Genomic DNA, 22,327 nt, shown 5'->3' with positions numbered 1-22,327 from the left:
CTCCGTCCTCAATGTCTCCTTATCAGCTGTTCGCACTCTGAAGTCGAGTCGTCCTCTTGCAGCCACACCCAAGCTGAAAACACTCATTTATGCTCCAATATATATTATCACGGCAGATGTATCCTGCCCACAATTCAAACATTGGCATTGGGGGCCATGTCAAAACATGCTCTGGGGCCACAAACATAAATGTCAGGCACCAAATGGGCCCCAGGCCTCAGTTTGGACACATCTCACCAAGACGAAACAATAAAAAACAATATAACTATTGAAGGAAATTCATATTTTTCAAATTCAATATATCAATAAAATAGTGTGTACATGGAACTGTGTTATTCTAATAAAGATTGAGACGATGTAATGTCAGTATAAAGCAGATATGGTCCTGGCCCAGGGGAAGTGGGGACAAGTCGGCACCTCCAAAAGGAACAGATGGCATCCCCCGACCAACATTAAACCAGGAACAAAAGGCTAGGTGTGGCCTTCAAGAGAAGATATCAGTCAGGGTTTTATGGTGCTCAGACTTCCTCCCGCTTCAAAGAACGGCCGGCAGAACAAAGACTTTTGAAGACACCATCCCCACGCAAACAGACCCCCACGCACGCACACATCGACAGGCGTGCACGCGCACACACCGACAGGCACGCACGCACGCGCACGCACACACACACACATTTGCATTCCACACTGGGACTACATGTCCCAAAAGGGTATAAGAACTGAATGTTGAAGGTGAAAGGTTGCCATTTTCTGCTCCGACCTGTGGCAGGACTGGCCCGAGGACTCGTGTACTTTCCCACTCTGTCTGGATTAAATCAATTATTTCACTATGTTGCGGTATGGGCGATCTTTCAACAAAAACGAACACGCTAGGAACTAGTTTAAGGCAAGAAGCTTTTTCTAGATTCCTTCACTATATAACTGGTATTAAAGCACGCTGACAAGAGATTCATCTGGCATCAATTTGGCATTTGTATTTATTTGGCTCCCATTCCAAAAAGACAAAACTTTATTCTGGACAAACTCAACAGGGGAGCTACAATGTGGCTGCCAAAATGTACACATCTAAAATAACATTAAAATACAAAAGTACAAAAAGTGGTAGAACATAAAAACTGCCAAATTGAGTAATGCCTTGGCGTACAAACAATTATTTACTTTGTGAAATCTGTGCCAGTGTCAGTGCGTTAATGGGAACTAGCTGGATGGGACTCCCATAGTAGGCATCAGTAGTTAGAGGAACTGAATATATGTAGGTTCCATCGGTCACATTTCCAGCCGTATGCACCCATGTCATTTGTTGCTGCTGCTGCTGCTGCGATACCCGCTGTTGAGTGTTGTGGTTCGCCCAACCCGTCATGGTTTGGCAATGTCTACCCGCTGGCACAGTGTGAGGGTTAGCTTCCTGCTGGAAGACAAACTGGACAGAGGAAGACTGGCCTACGTTTGTATTCCCTGGAGGTAAGCTACTTTGCACCTGGTAACTCACAACTGGCATGACTTGAGCATACCTCGAATAAAAGTTTGACACACTAGGGATTTGTCTGCCAAGCCCGGAAGAACCGGTATTTGATGACTGAGCCTGACTAGAACCGACTGTTGCGCCAATGGTGCTGAGCCGATAGACTCCATTTGACTCTAGACCGTTTGCGACACAAGGAATCTGTCTGCCAGGCCCCGAAGAACCGGTATTTGATGACTGAGCCTGACTAGAACCGACTCTTGCACCAACGGTGCTAAGTTCATAGGCTACGTTTGCGACACAAGGGATTTGTCTGCCAGGCCCGGAAGAACCAGTACTCGATGACTGGACCTCGCTAGGACCGACTGTTGCACCAATGGTGCTAAGTCGATAGGCTACGTTTGAGACACAAGGAATTTGTCTGCCAGGCCCGGAAGAACCAGTACTCGATGACTGGACCTCGCTAGGACCGACTGTTGCACCAATGGTGCTAAGTCGATAGGCTACGTTTGAGACACAAGGAATTTGTCTGCCAGGCCCGGAAGAACCAGTACTCGATGACTGGACCTCGCTAGGACCGACTGTTGCACCAATGGTGCTAAGTCGATAGGCTACGTTTGAGACACAAGGAATTTGTCTGCCAGGCCCGGAAGAATCAGTACTCGATGACTGGACCTCGCTAGGACCGACTGTTGCACCAATGGTGCTAAGTCGATAGGCTACGTCTGAGACACAAGGAATTTGTCTGCCAGGCCCGGAAGAAACGGTATTTGATGACCGGGCCTCGCTAGAACCGACTGTTGCACCAGTGACGCTAAGCAGATAGGCTACGTTTGACTGTGGACCATTTGTGACAACTGGTATCTGCATTTGGTTTTCATAAGTGTTTGATGACTGAGCCTCGCAAGAATAGACTGTTGCACCAGTGCCGCTAAGCCTATAGTCTCTGTTAGACTGTAGACCATTTTTGACAACTGGTATTTGCATTTGGTTTTTATAAGTATTTTCATTGCCTTGGGAGACTTTCTTCTCATGACTGACAGTTAGACCAAGATCAGAGTGGTCTGCTGGCCAACGGAGGTCGCTGGGGACAACCGTGTTGATCGACTTCTCAGCCGTCACAATGACAGAGTTCTGCGATGAACTATTTGATGAACGGTCTGGCGCGCTCATCGCGGTTGCGGTGCTGGGCTGCACAAAAGTCAAACGAGCTGCTGGGGTGCTGGTGGCGGCAGCAATACTGTCCACTTCTTTGGAAGGGCCGGTTTTAGACCAGGAGTGTCGGGTTTCGATGACAGAGCGACCTTGGCCACAGTGGCTCTGATTCCCTGGGGTTATCATAGGTTTGCCATCAGTAGACTTTGCCAAATTGGCCTCCGATTTGAGTCTGCATTTGATCGGTCGAGAATCACAGAGTTTGGTTTTCTTGGTGCAAATCCTGATGAGTTCATCCAAAGACTCAAGAGCTGGTCTTTTCCTGGTGGGAAGGTATTCATCTTGACGAATTGATAGATCTACAGCTACATTTTCGGAGCGTAATTTATCTTTTACCTGAAAACTAGATGGCGACTTGATGGGTATAATAGTAGCTACAGGGGGTATGCTTTCTGCTGAGCACATCGAGTCATCTTTGATCTGAGAACTTGGTTGTGTTTTGGAGATGCAATCAGTACTCACAGAAGGTCTGTGCTCCATGAGCAAAGTTTCATCTTTGACTTGAGAACTAGATGCCGCTCCTGAGCTTGGACCAGGAGTTACAGTATAGCCCCAAGGCGGAACAACAAGTTCCTTTTTTACTTGAGCAATCGGTGGCCTTTTCAACATCGAGGAATTAGTTATTGCAGAGGTACACCTGGCAATTATTGGCTCTGTGTTCATTTTATAACCTGGCCGCCCCTCAAGGATTGGACAGTCAATTTTAGGAGAATCATACTTTTGTGGAATTAGTTCTGGCTTCACCTGAAAACCGGCTGCCTCAGCAAGTACTGGACTAGCTCTTTCAGGAGAGCTTAACTCTTGGGGCATTTCTTCAGCCTCCATTGTATTATTTAGCGGCTCTTCTGAAACTGGGCCCACGTTTTCAAGAGATTGGGACTCCGGTGGAATTAGTTCAGCCTTTAATTGTTTATTAGGCTGCTCTTCAGAAACGGAACGAAAAGTTTCAAGAGCTTGAGACCCTTGTGGCATTATTTCATCCTTCACTGGAAAACTAGGCTGCATTTCAGAAATCAGACCACCAGTAAGAGATTCAGACTCTGGAGGCTTTGGCTCAGTCTTCACTTGAAAACTATGCTGCAGCTGCTCTTCAGAAATGCTACCGGCAGTTGTACCAGAGCCAGATATCGGAAGCTTCAGCTCATCCTTCACTTGGTAACTAGGCTGCACCTCAGAAACGGGACAAGCGATTGCACCAGATTCAGACCCTGGAGGCCTCACCGTTTCATGAAAACTAGGCTGCTCCCGAGAACTGGCTTGAGCACTTCCATGCTCATGGGGTAGTAGTTCAGCATTTTCTTGTAAACTAGCCTTCTCGATGGGACCAAGTCTTACGGGAGGCATGGTCTCTGAGGGCATCGGTTCACTCTTCACTTGAAAAACGGGAGTCGCGCTGCGACGTGAGCGCATCGCCTCATCTTTTGCTTGAATGGCAGGCGGCGTCCTGGTGACAGGACAAGAAACGGACGACTGTGGCGAAATACGAAAGCCTTCGCGGATCTCTTGCGGAAGGTTGGACGCGTTAGCCGAAGAGGTGGAAGAAACGGGATCAGCATTCGAATCCTTGTCATGTCCACGTTTGTCAAATGTTTGGCTTGCTGCAGGGACAAAAAGTCCAGAATGAAAACAGGTGATAAAAGATGTTTTTAAGTATCAACTTACCAGTTTGATGGGATAGGCCATCAGATTGACAGGTGAAACTCTGCAGCTTGCTGAGTGCTTCGAATAACAAGAAGTTAACTGTTAATACGAGGTACTAGGCGCCCACAGACATTATACTCGGTCAGAAGGGCTGTTCAACAATACCTTCTTCGAACGGTGCGTTCAAAACATATTCGTACAGGCCTTGAAAGAGGTATAAAACCTTCAGGGAAAAAAAAAACGCATTTAACATGAGGAGAGATTTATGGTTCTACGCTAAAGCTACCTTTGCGTCCATCCTTTTGGCATGTTCTTGTGCTGCGATGTTAAGTGCAACCTCATTTAGTATATTCAGTTTCAGCTCCTCGTTTAGGTCGTCCTCATACCAAAATGGATCCATAAAGTGAGGATATGCTTTTAGCTGCAGGAATATTGTTATATTAGAAAAATAAAAAATTAGCAAGTGGTACAGTCAAATCACCTAATCCTCCACTCGCTTACCAAGTACGTAAGCTGATGCTTTACGCTGCCCATGTGTAGGCAGATGTCACTGACGGTGAGTTTCACTCTGCAGCTCTCGCACAGGTAGAATGAATTTTCATGAGTTCCACGGCACTCATAAACAGATGCTAAACCTGACTGGGCAATCATTTAATCATTAGGTGTTGGCATGGTGCAAATGCAAATTGGGTGATGAATGGGGAGACGTCCTACACACCTATGATCGGTTGGTGGGACACTCCCTTCACCCACAAAAACATTTTCACATTACTTGAACTTCCTGCAACAGATGAAGCATCAGTACACACATGGGTCTTCTCAGAACCACTGGGTAAAGTCAACCTACCTGCAAACAGGGGCGCTTGGGAAACACTTGATTTGGACCATTTCTCATCCTTCCATTTTTCAAACGGATTTGGATTCTGTGGTCCTGAATTTACCGATGCAGGAAGGAGATCTTTTCCTGGCGATGTTAAAGCCGAGGACATATTAGAGCCTTCCAGAGGTCTGTCTAAACCTGAATTAGCGATGTAGGGGTCGGGTAATAATGACCCTACAGGTGAGGACCTATTGGAGCCTTCCAGATGTTTCTCAACATCTTTCAAGTGTTTATCATCTTCCAGATGAATCTCAACATCTTTCAAGTGAAGATCATCTTCCAGATGATTCGCAAGATCCTTCAAGTGTTGTTCACCTTCTAGGTCTTTCTCAACATCCTTATAGTCTTGATTACCATCCAGATGCTTCTCCGCATCCTTCAACTCTTGATCACTCTTCACATGCTTCTCTGCATCCTTCAAGTTTTGATCACTTACCAGATGCTTTTTGACATCCCCATCCAGATGCTTCATGACATTCTTCAAGTCTTGATCACCCTTCAGATTCTTTTTCCCATCCTTCAAGTCTTGATCATCTTTCAGATGCTTCTCTGCATCCTTCAAGTCTAGAACACCCTTCAGATTTTTCTCCACATCCTTCAAGTCCTGATCACCCTTCAAATGCTTCCCCACATCCTTCAAGTCCTGATCACCCTTCAAATGCTTCCCCACATCCTTTAAGTGTCGATCACCTTCCAGATGCTTCTCTGAATCATTTAAGTCTTGATTGTCTATCTGAGGCTTTTGGTCTATAGATGCCAATGTCGAGGGTTCACCTAAGTCAGAGAGATTGTCTTCCATGTCGTTTGAACTTCTATCCTCCATATTGTTTGAACTAGATTCACCAAACTTTCGGTCTGGTCCCGTCAATACAAATGACGGGGGCTTAGAGAGTTTCAGAGTCTTTTCGGGATCCTTTAATTGTGAATCAAAAGTCTGTGGTTCTGGGCCTACAAATGCTGAAGGTAAGGGCTCAAAGTCCTCCAGATTCTCCTCTGCCAACTTTAAATCTGGATCATCAATGTTCTGCCTCTCAGAAATGCCTCTGACACATTTGAATCCATTGGTACTTTGAATGGTTGCCTCCAGCGCAGCAGCACTCCTAGCACGGGCCTCTGTAACAAATGCTAAAAAAAAAGATGAAATCAAAGATTGTCGCGAAGACCACGTACGCGATTACTTAGTTCTCACTTCAGAGACTGTACAAGGTGAAGAATACCGTAGAATAAAGAGTCCAAACAGCTAGCTAGCTGGGCTTGAATGCTCCATATAGTCTGGCAAGAGGTATTTTAATACACAAATTGCTTGCCTCGATGCTGACAAGCTGCCGTTTTTATTGGTCAGACACTAGGGCAGGATATAATTATTAAACTGTGATATATCACTGATTTTAATTACCGTCTTCCGGACTTGACGCCCCTTGTAAGGGGATCCTGGGAACTTGTTGTCCTAAAGGCTCCATTGAGCAGGATGAGACCTGGAAATGATTCTTCAAGCTGTGTAAAGCTAATGAGAGACACCACCTATTAGTTTAGCTTTTATCCACCCATCTGTAATGCTTGTTGCAGTTAAATGTGTCTGATTTTGTTCCTTGTGTACCTCGGGCCTCTGAAAGATTAGCCAGTTCATTGTACTCGTCATTGGTCACCTCTAATGTCTAGCAGCAAAGACAAGACAAAAACTTGAACAATTAGCAAAAAAAAAAAAAAAAGCAGCACAGGTTTAAAAGACACAAACTCACCTGGATGGTTGAAAGTCCCAAACACGTCTCAACTTCGGTCATGCTACATGCAAACCTTTTCAGGTTGATGGCTGCCAACTGCTCAGCGTTCAACTCTGGGAACCTCCATTTCTGGTTGGAGATATAATGCCATAGACAGTGAACATACGAGATTTAAATATTGGGTGCTTTTTCTGAATTAGTCACAAACCATATAATTGTGCAAGTGAATGTTTTCCGTATGGTGACTGGAGCGTTCCAATTTGATGCGGCACAGAGTGCAGTAGGACTGCTTCCTCCCGTCGCTGTTGACTACAACTATAAAGCTTAGACCTAAAAAATAAAATTCAGAGAAAATCAATCACGTTGAGCAACTGATGAAGATTATGTGAATAGCAGTAGTTCTCACCAACTTTACTGATGATTGGCTTAGATCTGCTGTGCAATCGATTGTCCGTTGAGCTGATCTGTCTAGCGACACAAGATTGGCACCTAGACACCAGAGGTTCTGTGTTCTTCACTTTCGAAGAAGGAGGCAGTTGTTTTAACATGGGCTCAGAGTTTCTCCTGTATGCAGCAGATTGTGTAAGCTGGCATTCAGATGCATCCATGGATCCTTTGTGTTGCGCTGGTGACATGGTGGATGACGGTTTCAGGCCGGAATTGGATGCTGTAACCTTGAAGGTCGGGGCTGCACAACTGCTGGTAGTTGCCGCATGAATCATATTTGGTGCTGTGGTTTTAGTGACGCTCGCAAATCCTGGAGGTGTTGCAGCACAACTGATAGCAGATGCAGTGGACTTTATGGTGCTTGCAGTTCCCCGGGGGGTCACCGCTGTAGCTTCACTCGATTTTGTGCCGCACGGAGTAAGTGATGCGACTCTGTCGGTGCTTGAAGTTGCACTAGTGGAAGGCGCTTTACAGAACTGGTAACAATTGGGAGAGGGTGCTGTGGATTTTGCTGTGGTTGCAGTAGCACTGACTGAGGGCGATGTCACACTGTGGGCTTTGGTAATACAGGAAGTGGATGCTGTGGACTTGGTAGTTGAGTGAATTTCCGTCGTTGTCGCTCTGCATGATACTGGAGCATAACAGTTGGTATGTGCTGTGGACTGGGTGCTTCCCTTTGGACTTGGGGTGGTAGTCGTCACTGTCCTGAGCTTTTCAGTAGTGCTTGCGGGCTTGGATGCTGTGAATTTCGAGCTTGATACCGCGGTAGTAACATGTGTCTTTGTTGCGTGAACGGTGCTGGCTTTTGAAGCGGTTTTAGTGCAGGTGGGACCAGATGTGGTTGCAGTTATCAGTTGTTCAGAATACTCACATTTTATCTTTGGCTTTTCTTCACAAGGTGCAGTGTGTCTGGAGTTCTGTTTTTGTCTTTTACAGGCAAGCTCTTCGTCCTGACCGTCCCTTGGCCTTTTTCGGTCACCTTCCCCATTCGCGGGCGTCAAAACATGTCCAGTCCTTTGTTGTCCTGTCTCAATCAATGTCTTTTGGTGGTTGGAGGTACCATTACTGTCAGTGGGACTTTCACTGGTATTTTTTGAAGGGGATGACATCATCTTGCTTCCAGAGTTGGATGACGTATTAGTTTCTTTGGGGACTTAAAGTTAAACATCTCTGTATTAGTTATAACAATCAAAAAATAGTCCATTTATATGTCAATCAGTATGTCAATCATCTTGACCAGCAACATTTAAATAGCAATTGTATCTTTGAGTTCAAATTATTCTGTTGTTACTCAAACAAAACCGGGTTTTTACTTTCACAAGGAGATAAAAAAAAAAAAAACTGTTAAGAAGAAACATTTTTTTGTTTGGCTTACCTAACGGTGCTCGACATAGAACATGGGGTATAAACAGATTGTTGCTGTCCTTCTTTGCTGAACTCAGGATCATTTTCACTGGAAAGCAAACAGATGAGTAACATGGTAAATAACACATCTCTGCAAACTTCTTAACATCTTGGCCAAATTCGTCTTGGTTCTCACCACCTATGTTCTAAGGCGCCTATCCGTTTTAGGTTAAAGTAGCCTCTAAAGAGCTTTGCACTTGGAATGACTAGGATAGGGTAGTCTTATACGACCACCCGGACACTTTTTTATACATACAACCAATCATGAGTAACCACTTCGCTTCAATTATGGCAGTACCAATGTTATGGGTTAATTGTTCATTCACTTTTAACGCTAAGTGGACAATGTATTAAAACTGACAAGATAAGAGTAAATTTGTTCAAAAGCTGATAGTGCGCCTTATAATCCAGTGCAGTAGATGGTCATTGGCTTTGCAAGCGAATGTTATTTTGCCACTCACACTGCTGTCCTACTTAACACTATTGAATCGCACAATGTTGTTTATATCACATTTGGAGTACACCATCCACTAAAAGAGCAGGAAGTTCTCCAGACTCACAAGGAATCTAATTCTTTAAGGTTTTGAAAATTTGCACCAAGTTGTCAGAAACAATACCCACACACAAACATCTTTAAAAAAAAAAAAAAAAACACTTTTTGAATTATGAAAACCATTTACCTTTGTCGTAGTCGCAGGGTTCCTCGATTGGCTTATTCAACTTTATTTTCTGTGAAGAAGATAAGCGTTAGTCACAGACTTGTCGTTGCGATTCGTTTCTTGTACTTACCTGTATATGCGTGACGCTGTGAATACATGCAGCCTGGACCGCCAGGTCCAGTAAAACCGTCATATCACAGTTGAGCGTCGGCGAGCCGGGATGGAATCGATCCTTTTGAGGGGAATACACCATCACCATCAACAAACTCCGATTCCAACTTCCAACACTCAGGACAATCGAGGACAATACTCACAAGGAACATGGCAACGTGTTCCCAGCTGAAAGCATGTGCGTAACTCTCCTGGGGGGTCAACCGCCTGCTACACAGCAGACACAGCAACGACTCGTACACCGTGGAGCGGGCTGCGAGGTGGGATTCGTGTGACGCGATGAAATTGCGCCCCAAGAGTGGATATGTCTTATCTTCATGGAGTTGGCTGAAGGTTTGGCACGGTGGGACTGAAGAGATGAGACATTTACCGCTTGTCAAAGCGTTCACGTTTCAATGGTCAACTCAATTCATTGTTTTTACAAGTGCAAAAGCAAGAAAGGGGTTTACCGCTGCGTTTTAATACAAAGAAGTGGCGTGTGAGTCGGTCCATCACTGTGGATAAAATAATGACTTAAGACAAACTCTGTGCCGATAACATTACCTCCATTTCGGATACCAACCTTTTTGGTAACTTGGTGGATTGATGCTATTTAACACAGAACTGGGCAAATCCATCACCTGAAAAATGGTAGTGGGTGTTAATATCCCACCTTTTTTATTTATTTATTTTAAATCAAAGGCCTCTTTACCTTAATAATCACCTGACTCCACCCTCTTTCCTTCTCTTCCGCCTCCATCTCTGCCTGTAAGAATCTCCGTCCCGGAACTTGTTTCCAACCAAACGGCAGTCGCCAGGGATTCAGGTGCAACTAGGATACAGATATTGATACAGTTGCCTAAAATTGTATTCTTCGCACAGTACCTTTCGACCTCCCATGCACAAGCATTTAGAAGGGACGGCATAACTGCAAATTGAATGCGGACATGTTTTGATCCCTAGAGGTTTTTCGTATGATTTTCCTTGGATATCACATCAAAAAACATAAGCCCACGTTGGGTGCCAAAATATCCCCCGGGGGTTGAATAATTGTGACTTCTAAACTCACAATACATCGCCGATCCGGTTATCGGCCATGCCTAATGAGGAACATAAGAAATTGGAAAATATAAACATGCTGACCAGTGTTTGCAGGAGGTGACCGTGTGTGGAGAAGTGTTTCATCATCATCAAAGATGGAAAAGCGTGCTGGCAAGCGCAGCAGATGCAAACAACTTTGGACGCAGCCTCTGAGCTCTGACAGAACACCATCATGGACGCCATCATGGACAAAGCTAGTAAAGAGACGTCAATGGGACAGTTCTAGCACACGATCGCCAATACACAACATTGGACATTGAAAGTAGTCATCACCTGGTACTGGGTGCTTGTTCAGTTGATTCAATATTTCCTGCTCGAATGTCATATCTAAAGAGCAAAGCATACATTCAAAAAGTTAAAAGACAAACACCTTAAAAAGAAATGTTTTCCCTGGCTCACTGTGCTCAACAACTTTGACAACTTTGCGCACTTTCAGCCACCGCTGCTTTTTGGTCGCGGTTTTCCTTTTCTTCCGATTCAGGTGACGACTGAAAGTTACTGTGGCTGGAGATGCGCTTTGTCATCTGGAGTAACAAAAAACAGATACGTTATATATAAACACACACACACACACAAACTATAGGACATTATCCAATGATTCATTGTAAAGAATAGAACGCACCGTTTTGTGCTCCTCATTTTGCACGTGCTCATAATATTGCATGATCGAGTCAAACTGGATATTGCAGTTCTGAAAATGTCAGAAAATAATTGTTGGGACTTTTTGGCCAAAGCTTGAGTCCCACAATGCCCCCAATTCTACTGCAAACAGACGATGGGCCATTGGCCAATTACGCCGACAGACAAATCTTTATAATCACACTGATGTAGTACTCCTGCGTGCCATAGGTGGCACTGTTCCTACCACGTGGTGTACATTTCACGCAATGTGCGAAAGAAAGAGAAATTGTCCAATTAACTGTAAATATAGTCATTCTAGCAATAAGTTAATGTTTTGCCGTGGGAATGTATACATTTGTTTGTTGTGAGCAAAACCTTTTCTGTAAAACGGCTGCTGTGAGACGGAACGCAGTCTGATACTTGACCGTGGGAAGGCCAGCTCAAAGCAAAGGCAAACCGCCGACAGGTGCCACTTGAAGAGTGATTTGCAACAGGAACCCCTCGACTTGAGATTTACAGAAACGTCTTGCGCCATAGAATGTGTTGGAGAACTACGTGAACCACTTCTTTAATCATCTCTTATTCAAGATCATATTCCAGTGGGCAATTAATCAACGGTACGCCAATCAATAAAATGTTCATCGATGTTATGTTAATCAGTAATAATTAGTCAAGTTAATCATGCGTGTCAATCACGCCATTCGCATATGTTAATCAGTTATTAATCTATCGATTTCTCATTTGTGGATTCATATGGTGATTATACATTTGACACCTTTTTAGACCATTAGACTTTGTGGCAGTTGCATGTTTCATATATTTCATACACGTTACGGGTCGTGTTAGGAATAATAAAGCGCTGTTGAGAAACAGCCTCGCATCCCCGGAGCCACGTGAGGACTCCTCTGAAAGAGGAAGCCGTTTGAGGAAGTGCTGTGGACCCGAGCGTTCCATTTACTGTTGCTGCATATTATGTTGTGCCACACTTCCACGCGCTCATCTTTCACAAACGTGTTATTTGAGGGGTTGCGGCCGCACATATCGCTCCCCCATGCGCTTTTTCACCTTTTATGGGCGTCCTTTAGTGCCGACGAAGTGCCCACCTCTAGCTAGGAATGCTAACTTCAGTACTTTTCTGTCCCAGCTAGTAAGGGGTGCAACCTAATCGCTAAACTAAGTACCACACAGTGGAAAATCAAAAGCTCCAAAAGATATATATGCATTTTTTTACCTGACATTGTATTTTGTATGACTTCTCCGCAGCATCTAGAACAGAAACGAAAATTATTTTCATCCACCATAATAGAACATTTATTCATGCATGCAAATTTGAGGTTTCTGTCCATTTACTCACTCGGAGGGGGGACGATCTTTTGGGGATCGTCTTGATTCTCTTTATTAAGCTCTCTGTGAAGCTCTTTATCGATCACACGCTCAGGCATATAATCTAGCAGGTGGAGATTGAGGACAGCGAGACAAACGTTAAAGCAGCATTGAGTAGAATTAAAACAATGTTTACTGGTGATATCACCAATAAGGTCTAAATATTACACATCCCTTTAGAGCTAAAGCTACCAACCCTCTATCACTCCCAAAAACATTATTAGACTTGTTTTAGGAGTCCAGGAATTCAATAGCAGCTACCGAAATGCGTATTTTCAGTTTTCTGTGTCGAGTTTGAGGAGGGTCTAAAAGAGGCAGAAACTGAATGAGTTCATTGAATTCTGTTTCAAGTCAACTCTACCTTGAAGCAGCGAGGGAAGCTTTTCATACTCACTGAGAGAGTTCATCACTGCCGGCAAAAAGCAAATTCCGTGAGAACGAGATCGAAGACCAATTGCATTTGACCGGCGAGGAATTGCGTACCTTGGCAGTAGCTAAAGCATTTATAGTTGGTAAGAAGTCCGGGCGGCAAACTTAATATCTAAAAACAAGATGGAAGAAAAAAAAAATAGTATCAGTTAGGGAAAACATCACTGTGGGAAAACTCATGAAATACCAACCTGAAGTGGTCCAACCCCATTGGCGTTGAAAAACCTGCTTCTCGGCATGATCGTTTTTTCATCTGAAAAGCTCTAAAGACGCGTGCGCACGAGAGACCGGTTTGAGCACAAAACGCCAGCTAACGCGAACGTTAGTTGGACTTACGTAGTAGTAGTTGACTTCATGGGAGCTGGAGCAAATGTGCTCCAATACCCAGGGGTCCAGCACAAGTTCCTTGCAGATGTGGCACAGGTAAAAAACTTGATCTTTTCCCCGACTGATGCAGACAGTCAGCATCTGCAAGCCTAGGGAGAAGTTTTAGCTGAAGCTAAGCTTTTATAATGCAAGCGGATCATTGTAGTATACAATTGCTAAGTGACCTGGATATTTCAGCTGGGCTAAATTTGGACGAATTTGATTTCAAATTTTACCATCACACAAGTCAGAGGTTATTTTAGTAGCAATGTCCACGTGGGGATTATAATGTCAAGTTTTGTTTTTTGTTTTTTTTGTTTCCAAACCTAAAAAATGTTGCGGCATTTGGATCCTTCTGTCCATCACGATGATTTGGGGGATCTTGCCTGTGGAGAAAACAAGAAAGATGATGAGGTAAGGTACCGATTGCTGTTGAGAAAACATGGGAGTGAAAGATGAGGTATAAGTGAATGTTAAGTACATGGTTATTACTTTAGTACTTAATTACCCATAGTTATCAATTACCACTCATTTGTTGGCCAAGGAGAAGAAAATCGCTTACCAGGAATTGGATAGTAATCTGTCAAAAGAAAAAAGAAATGGTGAGAACAGTAGCTTGAATATGAATGAAGATGACCCATAATACCACAAGTTATACTCTACCTGTGTCAAATACTTGAGTCATTTTCTGCAATAATTAAAAAGAAAAGAAAGGGGGGGGGCAGTCAAGATTGAGAGCTCTTCCAATTCGAAGATCAAACTGACGAATGTAAATGCAGACCTTTCGATGTTCTTTGCTCTGTATGTGCTGCTTGAAGTCTGCAAATGTTGCATGTTTGTTTAGACACACCTGCAACCAAAAAAGAAAACGTTTTTACTTCAAATCCATTCATCTCATGTAGGACTAGAACTATGTCATCAAAATGTTCCGATTGTTCAAGTCTGCATATTAATAGAACAGGCCTGAAACACTACATTCATAAAATGTTAATCCCATATTGTTATGTATATTCTTATATACTCGTGCAAGCTTGCGTTAACCTCACAGACTCCATCTGGGGTTTCGTAACTTCACAGTATGACTCGGCCAACATTATTTTGGCCTCATCGGTCACGTCCACCGGACTAATAACATTTATCTTAAGGATTTAGCAGGATCGGTGGGAGAAGTTGTCTGCGCTTTTTGGCGCGGGTTTGCAGGACCCGGCCGAGGCTCGGGGTCGTCGCGACCCGGAGCGAATGTTAAGACAAAAGCGGGAGGTTTTCCATATCATCAGAGTCAGATTTTGATAAAAATTCACGCTCGGTTTGTGTGAGTTATTCTTCTACTTCTTCCACCCACCCACCCACCCCACTCAGCATGAGTCCGGCCCAAGGCAGGATAAACATAGGAACGTAGGAGGAGACAGATGTCTCTCTACAGCTGTGAATTCATTTTTTTCTGGCATACAGCCATTTTAAAACGAATATCAAGCAGTCATCTGGTAATTACAAGTAGCATAACAAGCACAAAATATAAGCGGGCTATGGTCACTTGCAAACCTTTCCAAACAACTTAAATAAATGCATTTATATATTTTTTGTATAGAACACATAATAAATTAACTGAAAAAAATGGAGGAACAGGAAGGAAAATCCCCCAATCTAAGTATGTGGTTGTACAATTTCTTTTCAAGTACATGGTGCTATGGTGTCTGATTTTGGACAGTGAGTGGCACATATAGAATGAAGAAGTTGAAAATACAAGACTGATGCCTTAAGAGGAAGGCCAAATATCAGTGATTTAAAAAAAAAAATGCACCACCGGGAAAAGAGACATTGGAAAAAGGTCAAATAAACTAATGAGACAACAGGGCACACCTGGATAAGTCTTGGAGAGAGCCGATTGGTCAACGTAAGGGGAAATAAGGTAAAAAGGAAAATTAAAAAAAATACACAGGAACCAAAAGTTATGTTAAAAACATAGCAAGAGGGGAAAAAAAAAAAAAAACATTCATCACGACCACCTTGTAATTAAAAAAAAAAAAAAAAAACAGGCAAAATGGTGGCTGGTTCGTGGTTTTCAACTTCCGGTTAGAAAACACAAATTCTCCCGAATTAATATTACCGTGAGCTACATCCACCATTAAAATACCAAAATCTTTGATGAGTGTTAATAGTGATTATGCTGCCACTTACCAGACAAGCCAAACCGTCGCTCCATTTGTTGACTCCGAAGGATCTTTCGAAAAACAAGGCCATTGGAGAAAAAAATAAGTTCAAACTTAACGGTTTTACTGAGTTAAAACAGCCAAAACTTTACGTTCTTGATTCGCCTCAAGTATCTAAAGGGGGGAAAGTTGAGAAAAAAAAACTGCGAAGTTGTTTGGGTCAAATATTATCGACAGACATAAGCCACTGCTGTGAAAAACGCAAACATTTGATTGTATGGATTCACGTGTGCGGTTAATATAGAGCGAGCAACCTGTGCCGCGCCCCCTGTTCCCCAGGGGTTTCGTACTGACCCCTGACTGGCTAGAAAATATTTTAAGGGCGGGGCGTGGGCACATTTCCTGTTATTTTACTGGTTAAATTATTCAGTGACGACTTATTGTACACTAAGAACATAAAACAGCACAAATTAATAAACGAATTCTATAAAGCCCTTCGAAGTTCAAAGACAAATAATCGTGTTGTATAACAGTTTTGTAACAAAAAACTGGAATATTTAAATTTTAAAAAGAATACATAACATGTGACTCGTGTAATGTGAGTCGAAATAAATGAAATAAAAAGTCAAAAAATGTCAACTATAATTCAAAGTTGTAATTGATAAATAACAACTTATATACTGTAATATGAATGAATGATAAACCTTTAGATACAAAACATTCCATAGCACACGATTACATGAAATCTATCACTTTTTACAATGATATTTATTATATTAGTTACTACGTGCTAGCTTATGTCAAAAAGTGAGACGTGTTAAAACGTGAAAACATTCATGCAATAATGTGGGAATAATTACATATTTATTATGCATTTGCTCAAATTCATTGAAGCTGTTTGCAATGGGAAATTGTACATTTTGTAAAACGTAGTAGAGGTTGCGTCCAGTGAAGAAGTGTTGAGTGGAGACGGCTTTGGACGGACATTGAGCCCCAGAAGAACCTTATCAGACTCACGACTGATGCATGATGACAGCTGCTGAGGGTTGATAAATTAGCAAAATGAATGATTAAGAAAAATGATCTAAAAATGTCAAACAGGTGAACCTGACATGGACCCATCGCTTATAAATAATAAGTTTGTTCATTATTAGCCTGTTATGAATGTGTCTTATGCAGTGTTGTGAAGATAAAAGACAAAAGACAGTTTCTCAAGCACTGCTAAAAATCAAGGGCAAGAACCTGACCGCCCTTGAAAGAGGAATGAGACATTATGTTCCACAACAAAACAGCCGAATCAGGCTCAAATTTAAACAAAGTGATACTGATTAAAAGTTTAAAAAAAAAGTCTAACTATAAAAAATGTACTCAATTTTTTAGGTGGTAAAAGTTACTAATTAAACTGGAGTTTTAAATAAATATCAAAGAACAAAGTACAAAAAAGATCCATTTAGTCTCACTGATACTTTATTTTTTTCCAATAAATCTTTTTTTACGCTGTTCTTTGTGCACCATACAAAAGCTGGCGTAAAAGTAATTTATTGTCCAAGACCAGGGAGAGCTCTGGTGCACACAACACAATACATACAGATGGTGGCGTAAAAGTAATTTGCACTCCATGGCTCTAGGGGGAGCCCTGGTGCGCACGACACAAATTTGACAACAATTTGGGGCTCCACGTTTGGGGAACCCCTGGTGCACTCAGTCCACGTTTGACCACCATTTTGACCTTTTCGTTAGTCTTTTCAGAATGTTTAGGTTTAAAAAGTAGCCCTCATAACATAAGTTTCTTCTTTCAAAAAGGCCATTTTTGACACCCCATTTATAATTATTCTAATAATAATATGACTTTGTTGTTGAACTATAGATGAACAAAAAAACAACAGCAAAACTCACACAAAACACACAAGTCACTCATCATTGCAACATTTTGGCATGATTGATTCAAGGGGCCCTCATGTGGCAGGGCGGGACCCCGAAATGCAGAGAACGGGGCCCCGTTAACACTTTTCTATTGTCATTCATACACAGCACACACACAGACAATAAAAACTGACAAGATACAAACATAGAAAACGTCGAGTCCAGACTTTCATGGCGGTTCGATAAAACCAAAATATGAATGGAGTGATGTTGCCGCTCTTTCCAACTAAAATCTTATTCTTTGTCGTTGCTAATAGTGAAAGAGGCTTATTTGCCTCACACACACAGTAACACTTTAAAAAAATTATAGCTAAAAACTCAATGTAAACTTGTTTTTTTCAGTTGGAAAATGTTCTTTTCATAAATGTTGTATAACCTCCAAATGCTTGCCATAGAGAAAGTATTCCCACCTGATATGAATTCTTATTTGAACATCCTGCTGGTCTTTTAAAAAAAACATAAAACATAAAAAAAAAACTACCCTCCCTGAAACCCTTTGCTTTCCCTACCATCTCCTCGCCCTCACAAAGTGCCATCATAGCTCATCATGCGACGCGGCTTCATCGGCTTTGAGCCTGAATTCCGCGGCGGTGATTTTTCCGTCGCTGTCGCGGTCCTGGTTGTTGAACATGTTGTCGATGATTCGCTGCGGGTCGAAACCGGGCGCCAGGCGACCTCTGCCTTCGCTCACCTGTTGCAGGATGTATTCGCTGAACTGCAACACAAATAGTTCAATCAGCAAATGCGAAATGGCCGCTTCAAAAACAAAATGGCCGCCTTTGGGCTACGTACCTCGGACGGATCCACTTGCTTGTTCTTGTCCTGGTCCATCTCGGTGAAGAGATCCCCGCTCACCTCCTCGTTCCAGATGAACATGTAGCCTTCGGGGAGTCCGTCCTCCATTTCCATCAGCTCCACGTCGAACACCAGAACCGCACTGCCCGGAACCTCGTCAACTGCACGCACGTTTACATTCGGTTTAGCTTTAGCCTCTTTCGGGATGAGTTTACACTTAGCTTAGCTGTAGCCTCTGCTAAGATTCAGATTTAGTAAGTTTGCAATTAGCTTAGCCTTAGCCTTTGTTATTGGAGGAATTTATACTTAGCTTGGGTTTAGCCTCTGTTAGGGAAGTTCTGATTTACACTTAGTATAGCTTTAGAATCCATTATGGAGGAGTTTACGTTTAGCTTGGCTTTAGCGTCTTTTAGGGATGAGTTTACACTTAGTTTAGCATCAGCGTCTGTTAGGGACGAGTTCACACTTAGCCTAGCTTTAGCCTCTGCTAGAGATGTTCCGATCGAGCAAATTTACACTTAGCTTTGGTTTAGTGTTAATTACAGATGATTTTATATGAAGCTTAGCTTTAGCCTCTGTTAGGGATGAATTTACAGGTAGCTCAGCTTCGGCATCTGTTAGGTATGAGATTCTACTTAGCTTAGCTCCAGCGTCTTTTAGGAATGTTCCGATCGAGCACATTTAAACTTATTTTAGTTTTAGCCTGAGGTAGAGATGAGTTTATGTTTAAGCTTAGCTTTAGCCTTTTTTGGGGACGATCCGATCAATCACGTTTACACTGAGCTTAGATTCTGCTTTGGACCGGGATGAGTTTCAAGTTGAAACTTGGGATAGCTTAGCCTCAGGGAGGGACGACTTTACACTTCGCTCAGTTTTAGCCTCTGACTGTTTATATGTCTCGACAAACACAATTTTGATGGCTCCCCACCCACCAGATGGATTGTCAAGGCCTCCAGCCACGCATTATTTCCCTTGAGCGAAAGACAAAACAGCTACTTTCTGTGTAACTTACTAACTCCTTCTTCTCCATATCCCAGGTGCGGGGGAACAACGATGTGCCTCTGTTCTCCTACGCACATCCCCAAAAGCCCCTCCTCCATCCCCGGGACCACCTGGTTGGCGCCCAGTACGATGTTGTACGTTTTCCCATAGTTGTATCTGACATCGCAGACGGCGAGAGACACAAAAGGTGAGAGGTGAGGAAGAATTTATGCACATATTCCATCCCACCAGAATCACTCACGTGGAATCGATGGAGCTCCCGTCCATGAGTGTGGCATTGTAGTGATACTTGACAAAGTCGCCCTTCTTGGTCAGCTTGTCGCAAGTATCCGGCTTGCTGGTGACCGTTACCACGGCGCGGTCCGACGGGTTGTGGAAGTCGACGATGAGCACGTCGAAAACCAGCACGGCCGAGCCGGGGATCTTGGAGCCGGTGCCTTCCTCGCCGTACGCCAGGTGCGGCGGGATAGTGATGGTGCGCCGCTCGCCCATGCACACGCCGATCAGTCCCTCGTCCATGCCGGCGATCACGTAGCCGCGTCCCACGTAGGTGTCGTATGTGTGGTTCCGAGAGTAGCTGCGAGAGGAGGACAGGAAAATGGATTCAAATAATGCAGTGGTCCCTTGTTTCAACACGATTCACCTCCCCATTTCAACCAGTATGAACACATTCATATTGGCCTTATTATTCCCCAACTTGGGCATCATCAAATATGAAAGTATTTTTACTTTCAGCCCCTCGAAATATTAAACAAATATTAATAATAAAATAATAAAAAACTACTTTGCTAACAGTGACTCGGAGTGTTGGGAAACCTATAGGAAGTGCTAATTTCATCATTTTTGGACAAAACAATCATTTTGAAACCAACAAGCTTGAGTTTACTACATTAGAGCAATGCTGCTCTCTAGAGGCTGTTAGGGGAAATGCACGCTCTCGGCTTCACTCACCTGGAGTCGAAGAATGTGCCGTCGAGGAGGCTTCCGTTGTAGTGGTAGCGCACAAAGTCTCCCTCCACCGTCTTGCGAGGACACGGATCGGGCACCTGCTGGTTGGTGATGGAGATGCCGTCGCTGGGGTTGTGCAGATCCAGCAGGACCACGTCGAACACCAGGGACGCCTGACCCGGGATGTCGCTACCTGAAGGCCAGCATCTTGGATGTTAGTTCGACCGAATACGTTTTTTTTTTTGGATTTGGTTTGTCGCGGCGCTCACCGTCTCCGTTCTCGCCGTATCCGAGCGATGGCGGCATGGTGATGATGCGCCTCTCGCCAACGCACATCCCCAGCAGGCCCTGATCCATACCGGCGATCAACCAGCCGATTCCCACGTAAGTGTCGTACGTCCGCATCCGGGTGTGGCTGGCGGGACCGTTTCGTCAACAAAAAAGTTAAATCCTGACTTCATTCAGAATTATATAACAACAACAACGATAACAATATATTTTTGTTTTTTTTTGTAGTTTATCATTTTTAGAATTACATTGCCCGTGACTGGCTGGCAACCAGTTGAGGGTGTACAATAAAAGTGAGAAACCTGCTGACCTTGTTTTTTTTTTTGTTTTTTTTTGCCTTGACTGGTCATAATTGTCTTTCGATGCATTTAGACATGTACCTGGAGTCAAAAAGCGTCCCGTCCAGCAGCGTTCCATTATAGTGGTAGCGCACATAGTCGGACACCTCCACCTTGCGGGAGCACACGGCGGGGGTGTGGTAGGTGTTGATCTGGACTCCGTCCTCGGGGTTCCACACGTCCAGCAGCAGCACATCAAAATGAAGGACAGCGTCTGCCGGAATGATGTCACCTGAACATAAAAGCACACGGCAGAAGGCGCGGCTTCAGTAAACGAGACGTTTCACTTCCGCGTCAGAAATATCGGTACCATAAAAAGAAATTAAATCGCCAAATATATTTTATATGCATATATTTAACTGTGGAAAAATATCATGATCCTTTAACCCCGATTTGAAAAAATGCCCATCTGTATTGAACGCACCGTATCCCTCCTTGCCATAGGCGAGTTGTGGTGGGATTTTGACCAGCCGCCTCTCATTGACACACATGCCCACCAGAGCTTTGTCCATGCCCTGGATCAGCTGCCCCTTACCCACAAAAACGTTGTAGGTGCTGCCGCGGTCATAACTGGAACAAACAAACAAAAAAAAAATCATCATTTACTGTATGTGTGGATACCACAAACAAAAAAAATTCAGATCAGAGCTCAGGACTACAGTTATTGTGAAAACTCAGTCAATAAACGGAATTAAGATGAACTGAAAATGAACGGAACCACTTTGTGTTCACATTGGGCAAACCAAATTGAGATCACTAAGTGCAATTCGTTTCATTCAACAGGGTCAATGGAATTGTTCACATTATGTATTTATTTTACTTTCAAGTAGTAGTTGGGTTCTGTAGGATTCGAATTGAGCATGTGTGCCCTCTGCAAGGCTCGGACATGTTGCCTGCGTGGCTCTCGGTACCAACCCACAAGCCAGCAGAAGTTCTCACGTTGAACCAACTGCGCGTGAAGCTCACCTGGAGTCGAACTTCTTTCCGTCCGGGAACATGCCGTTGTAATGGTACCGGACGTAGTCACCCACTTTGACAGCGCGCCCGCACTTTTCGGGCACGAACGTCTTCTCGATCACGATGTCGTCTAACGGAACCAAGGGTGCGCTGCAGGCGGCCAGCGCCACCAAAACCGCCAGACATCCGAACCCGTGAACGCCTCGCAGCATTTTGTTGTGCGTGTAGAGCAAATTTGAGGAGATGGTCAAACTTCCTTATTCTGTCCTTCTTATCTTCCTTCCTTCCTTCCTTCTCCGGGTGGTTTCCCTGCAGTCTACGCCAAAGTTCTGCCTTCCCGGTCCAGGTTCGTTTAGGACCTATAGTCAAAGTCAACGTCATAATCACAACTTCCGGCTCAGCGTCAAAAATAAACGTTCACATTAGTAATTTTAGCGGCTTTCTGTT

General features: G+C 43.6%; 2 protein-coding genes across 4 annotated transcripts; both read right to left on the bottom strand.

Moving 5' to 3' along the window:
* Positions 1 to 948: 948 nt before the first annotated feature.
* Positions 949 to 15,878, bottom strand: LOC148406078 (uncharacterized). 3 transcript variants are annotated; one of them, XM_088404911.1, is made up of 34 exons: positions 15,658 to 15,874; positions 14,261 to 14,329; positions 14,143 to 14,167; positions 14,042 to 14,059; positions 13,806 to 13,865; positions 13,450 to 13,589; positions 13,305 to 13,376; positions 13,168 to 13,225; positions 13,046 to 13,093; positions 12,656 to 12,748; positions 12,533 to 12,567; positions 11,303 to 11,371; positions 11,111 to 11,204; positions 10,954 to 11,007; positions 10,723 to 10,874; positions 10,292 to 10,411; positions 10,163 to 10,220; positions 10,050 to 10,094; positions 9,744 to 9,949; positions 9,560 to 9,661; positions 9,451 to 9,499; positions 8,742 to 8,819; positions 7,326 to 8,519; positions 7,128 to 7,249; positions 6,938 to 7,048; positions 6,796 to 6,853; positions 6,595 to 6,702; positions 5,166 to 6,323; positions 5,037 to 5,099; positions 4,820 to 4,953; positions 4,605 to 4,739; positions 4,484 to 4,541; positions 4,340 to 4,396; positions 949 to 4,275 (listed from the first exon to the last, which is right to left on the bottom strand). In XM_088404911.1, the coding sequence occupies exons 1-34, from the start codon at positions 15,718 to 15,720 to the stop codon at positions 1,151 to 1,153; spliced, it is 8,031 nt and encodes a 2,676-aa protein (XP_088261037.1). In that variant the 5' UTR covers positions 15,721 to 15,874; the 3' UTR covers positions 949 to 1,150. The 3 variants fall into 3 exon arrangements, with proteins under 3 accessions (XP_088261037.1, XP_088261038.1, XP_088261039.1); XM_088404912.1 differs by having other exon boundaries at positions 13,079 to 13,093; XM_088404913.1 differs by lacking the exons at positions 949 to 4,275; positions 4,340 to 4,396; positions 4,484 to 4,541 and having other exon boundaries at positions 4,820 to 4,957; positions 15,658 to 15,878.
* Positions 15,879 to 17,078: 1,200 nt separating this feature from the next.
* fkbp9 (FKBP prolyl isomerase 9) lies at positions 17,079 to 22,225 on the bottom strand. The gene is made up of 9 exons (XM_088404865.1): positions 21,890 to 22,225; positions 21,348 to 21,493; positions 20,966 to 21,155; positions 20,567 to 20,712; positions 20,301 to 20,490; positions 19,591 to 19,926; positions 19,360 to 19,505; positions 18,345 to 18,508; positions 17,079 to 18,267 (listed from the first exon to the last, which is right to left on the bottom strand). Exons 1-9 carry the CDS (start codon positions 22,090 to 22,092, stop codon positions 18,088 to 18,090), a joined length of 1,701 nt encoding a protein of 566 aa, XP_088260991.1. The 5' UTR covers positions 22,093 to 22,225; the 3' UTR covers positions 17,079 to 18,087.
* Positions 22,226 to 22,327: the final 102 nt, after the last annotated feature.

This window comes from Hippichthys cyanospilos, chromosome 21 (assembly GCF_059441005.1).
Source record: "Hippichthys cyanospilos isolate Australia breed blue-spotted pipefish chromosome 21, RoL_Hcya_1.0, whole genome shotgun sequence".
NCBI lineage: Eukaryota > Metazoa > Chordata > Actinopteri > Syngnathiformes > Syngnathidae > Hippichthys > Hippichthys cyanospilos.
Note: the sequence above shows the minus strand (reverse complement) of the source record. Positions and strands in the feature narration are given on the sequence as shown.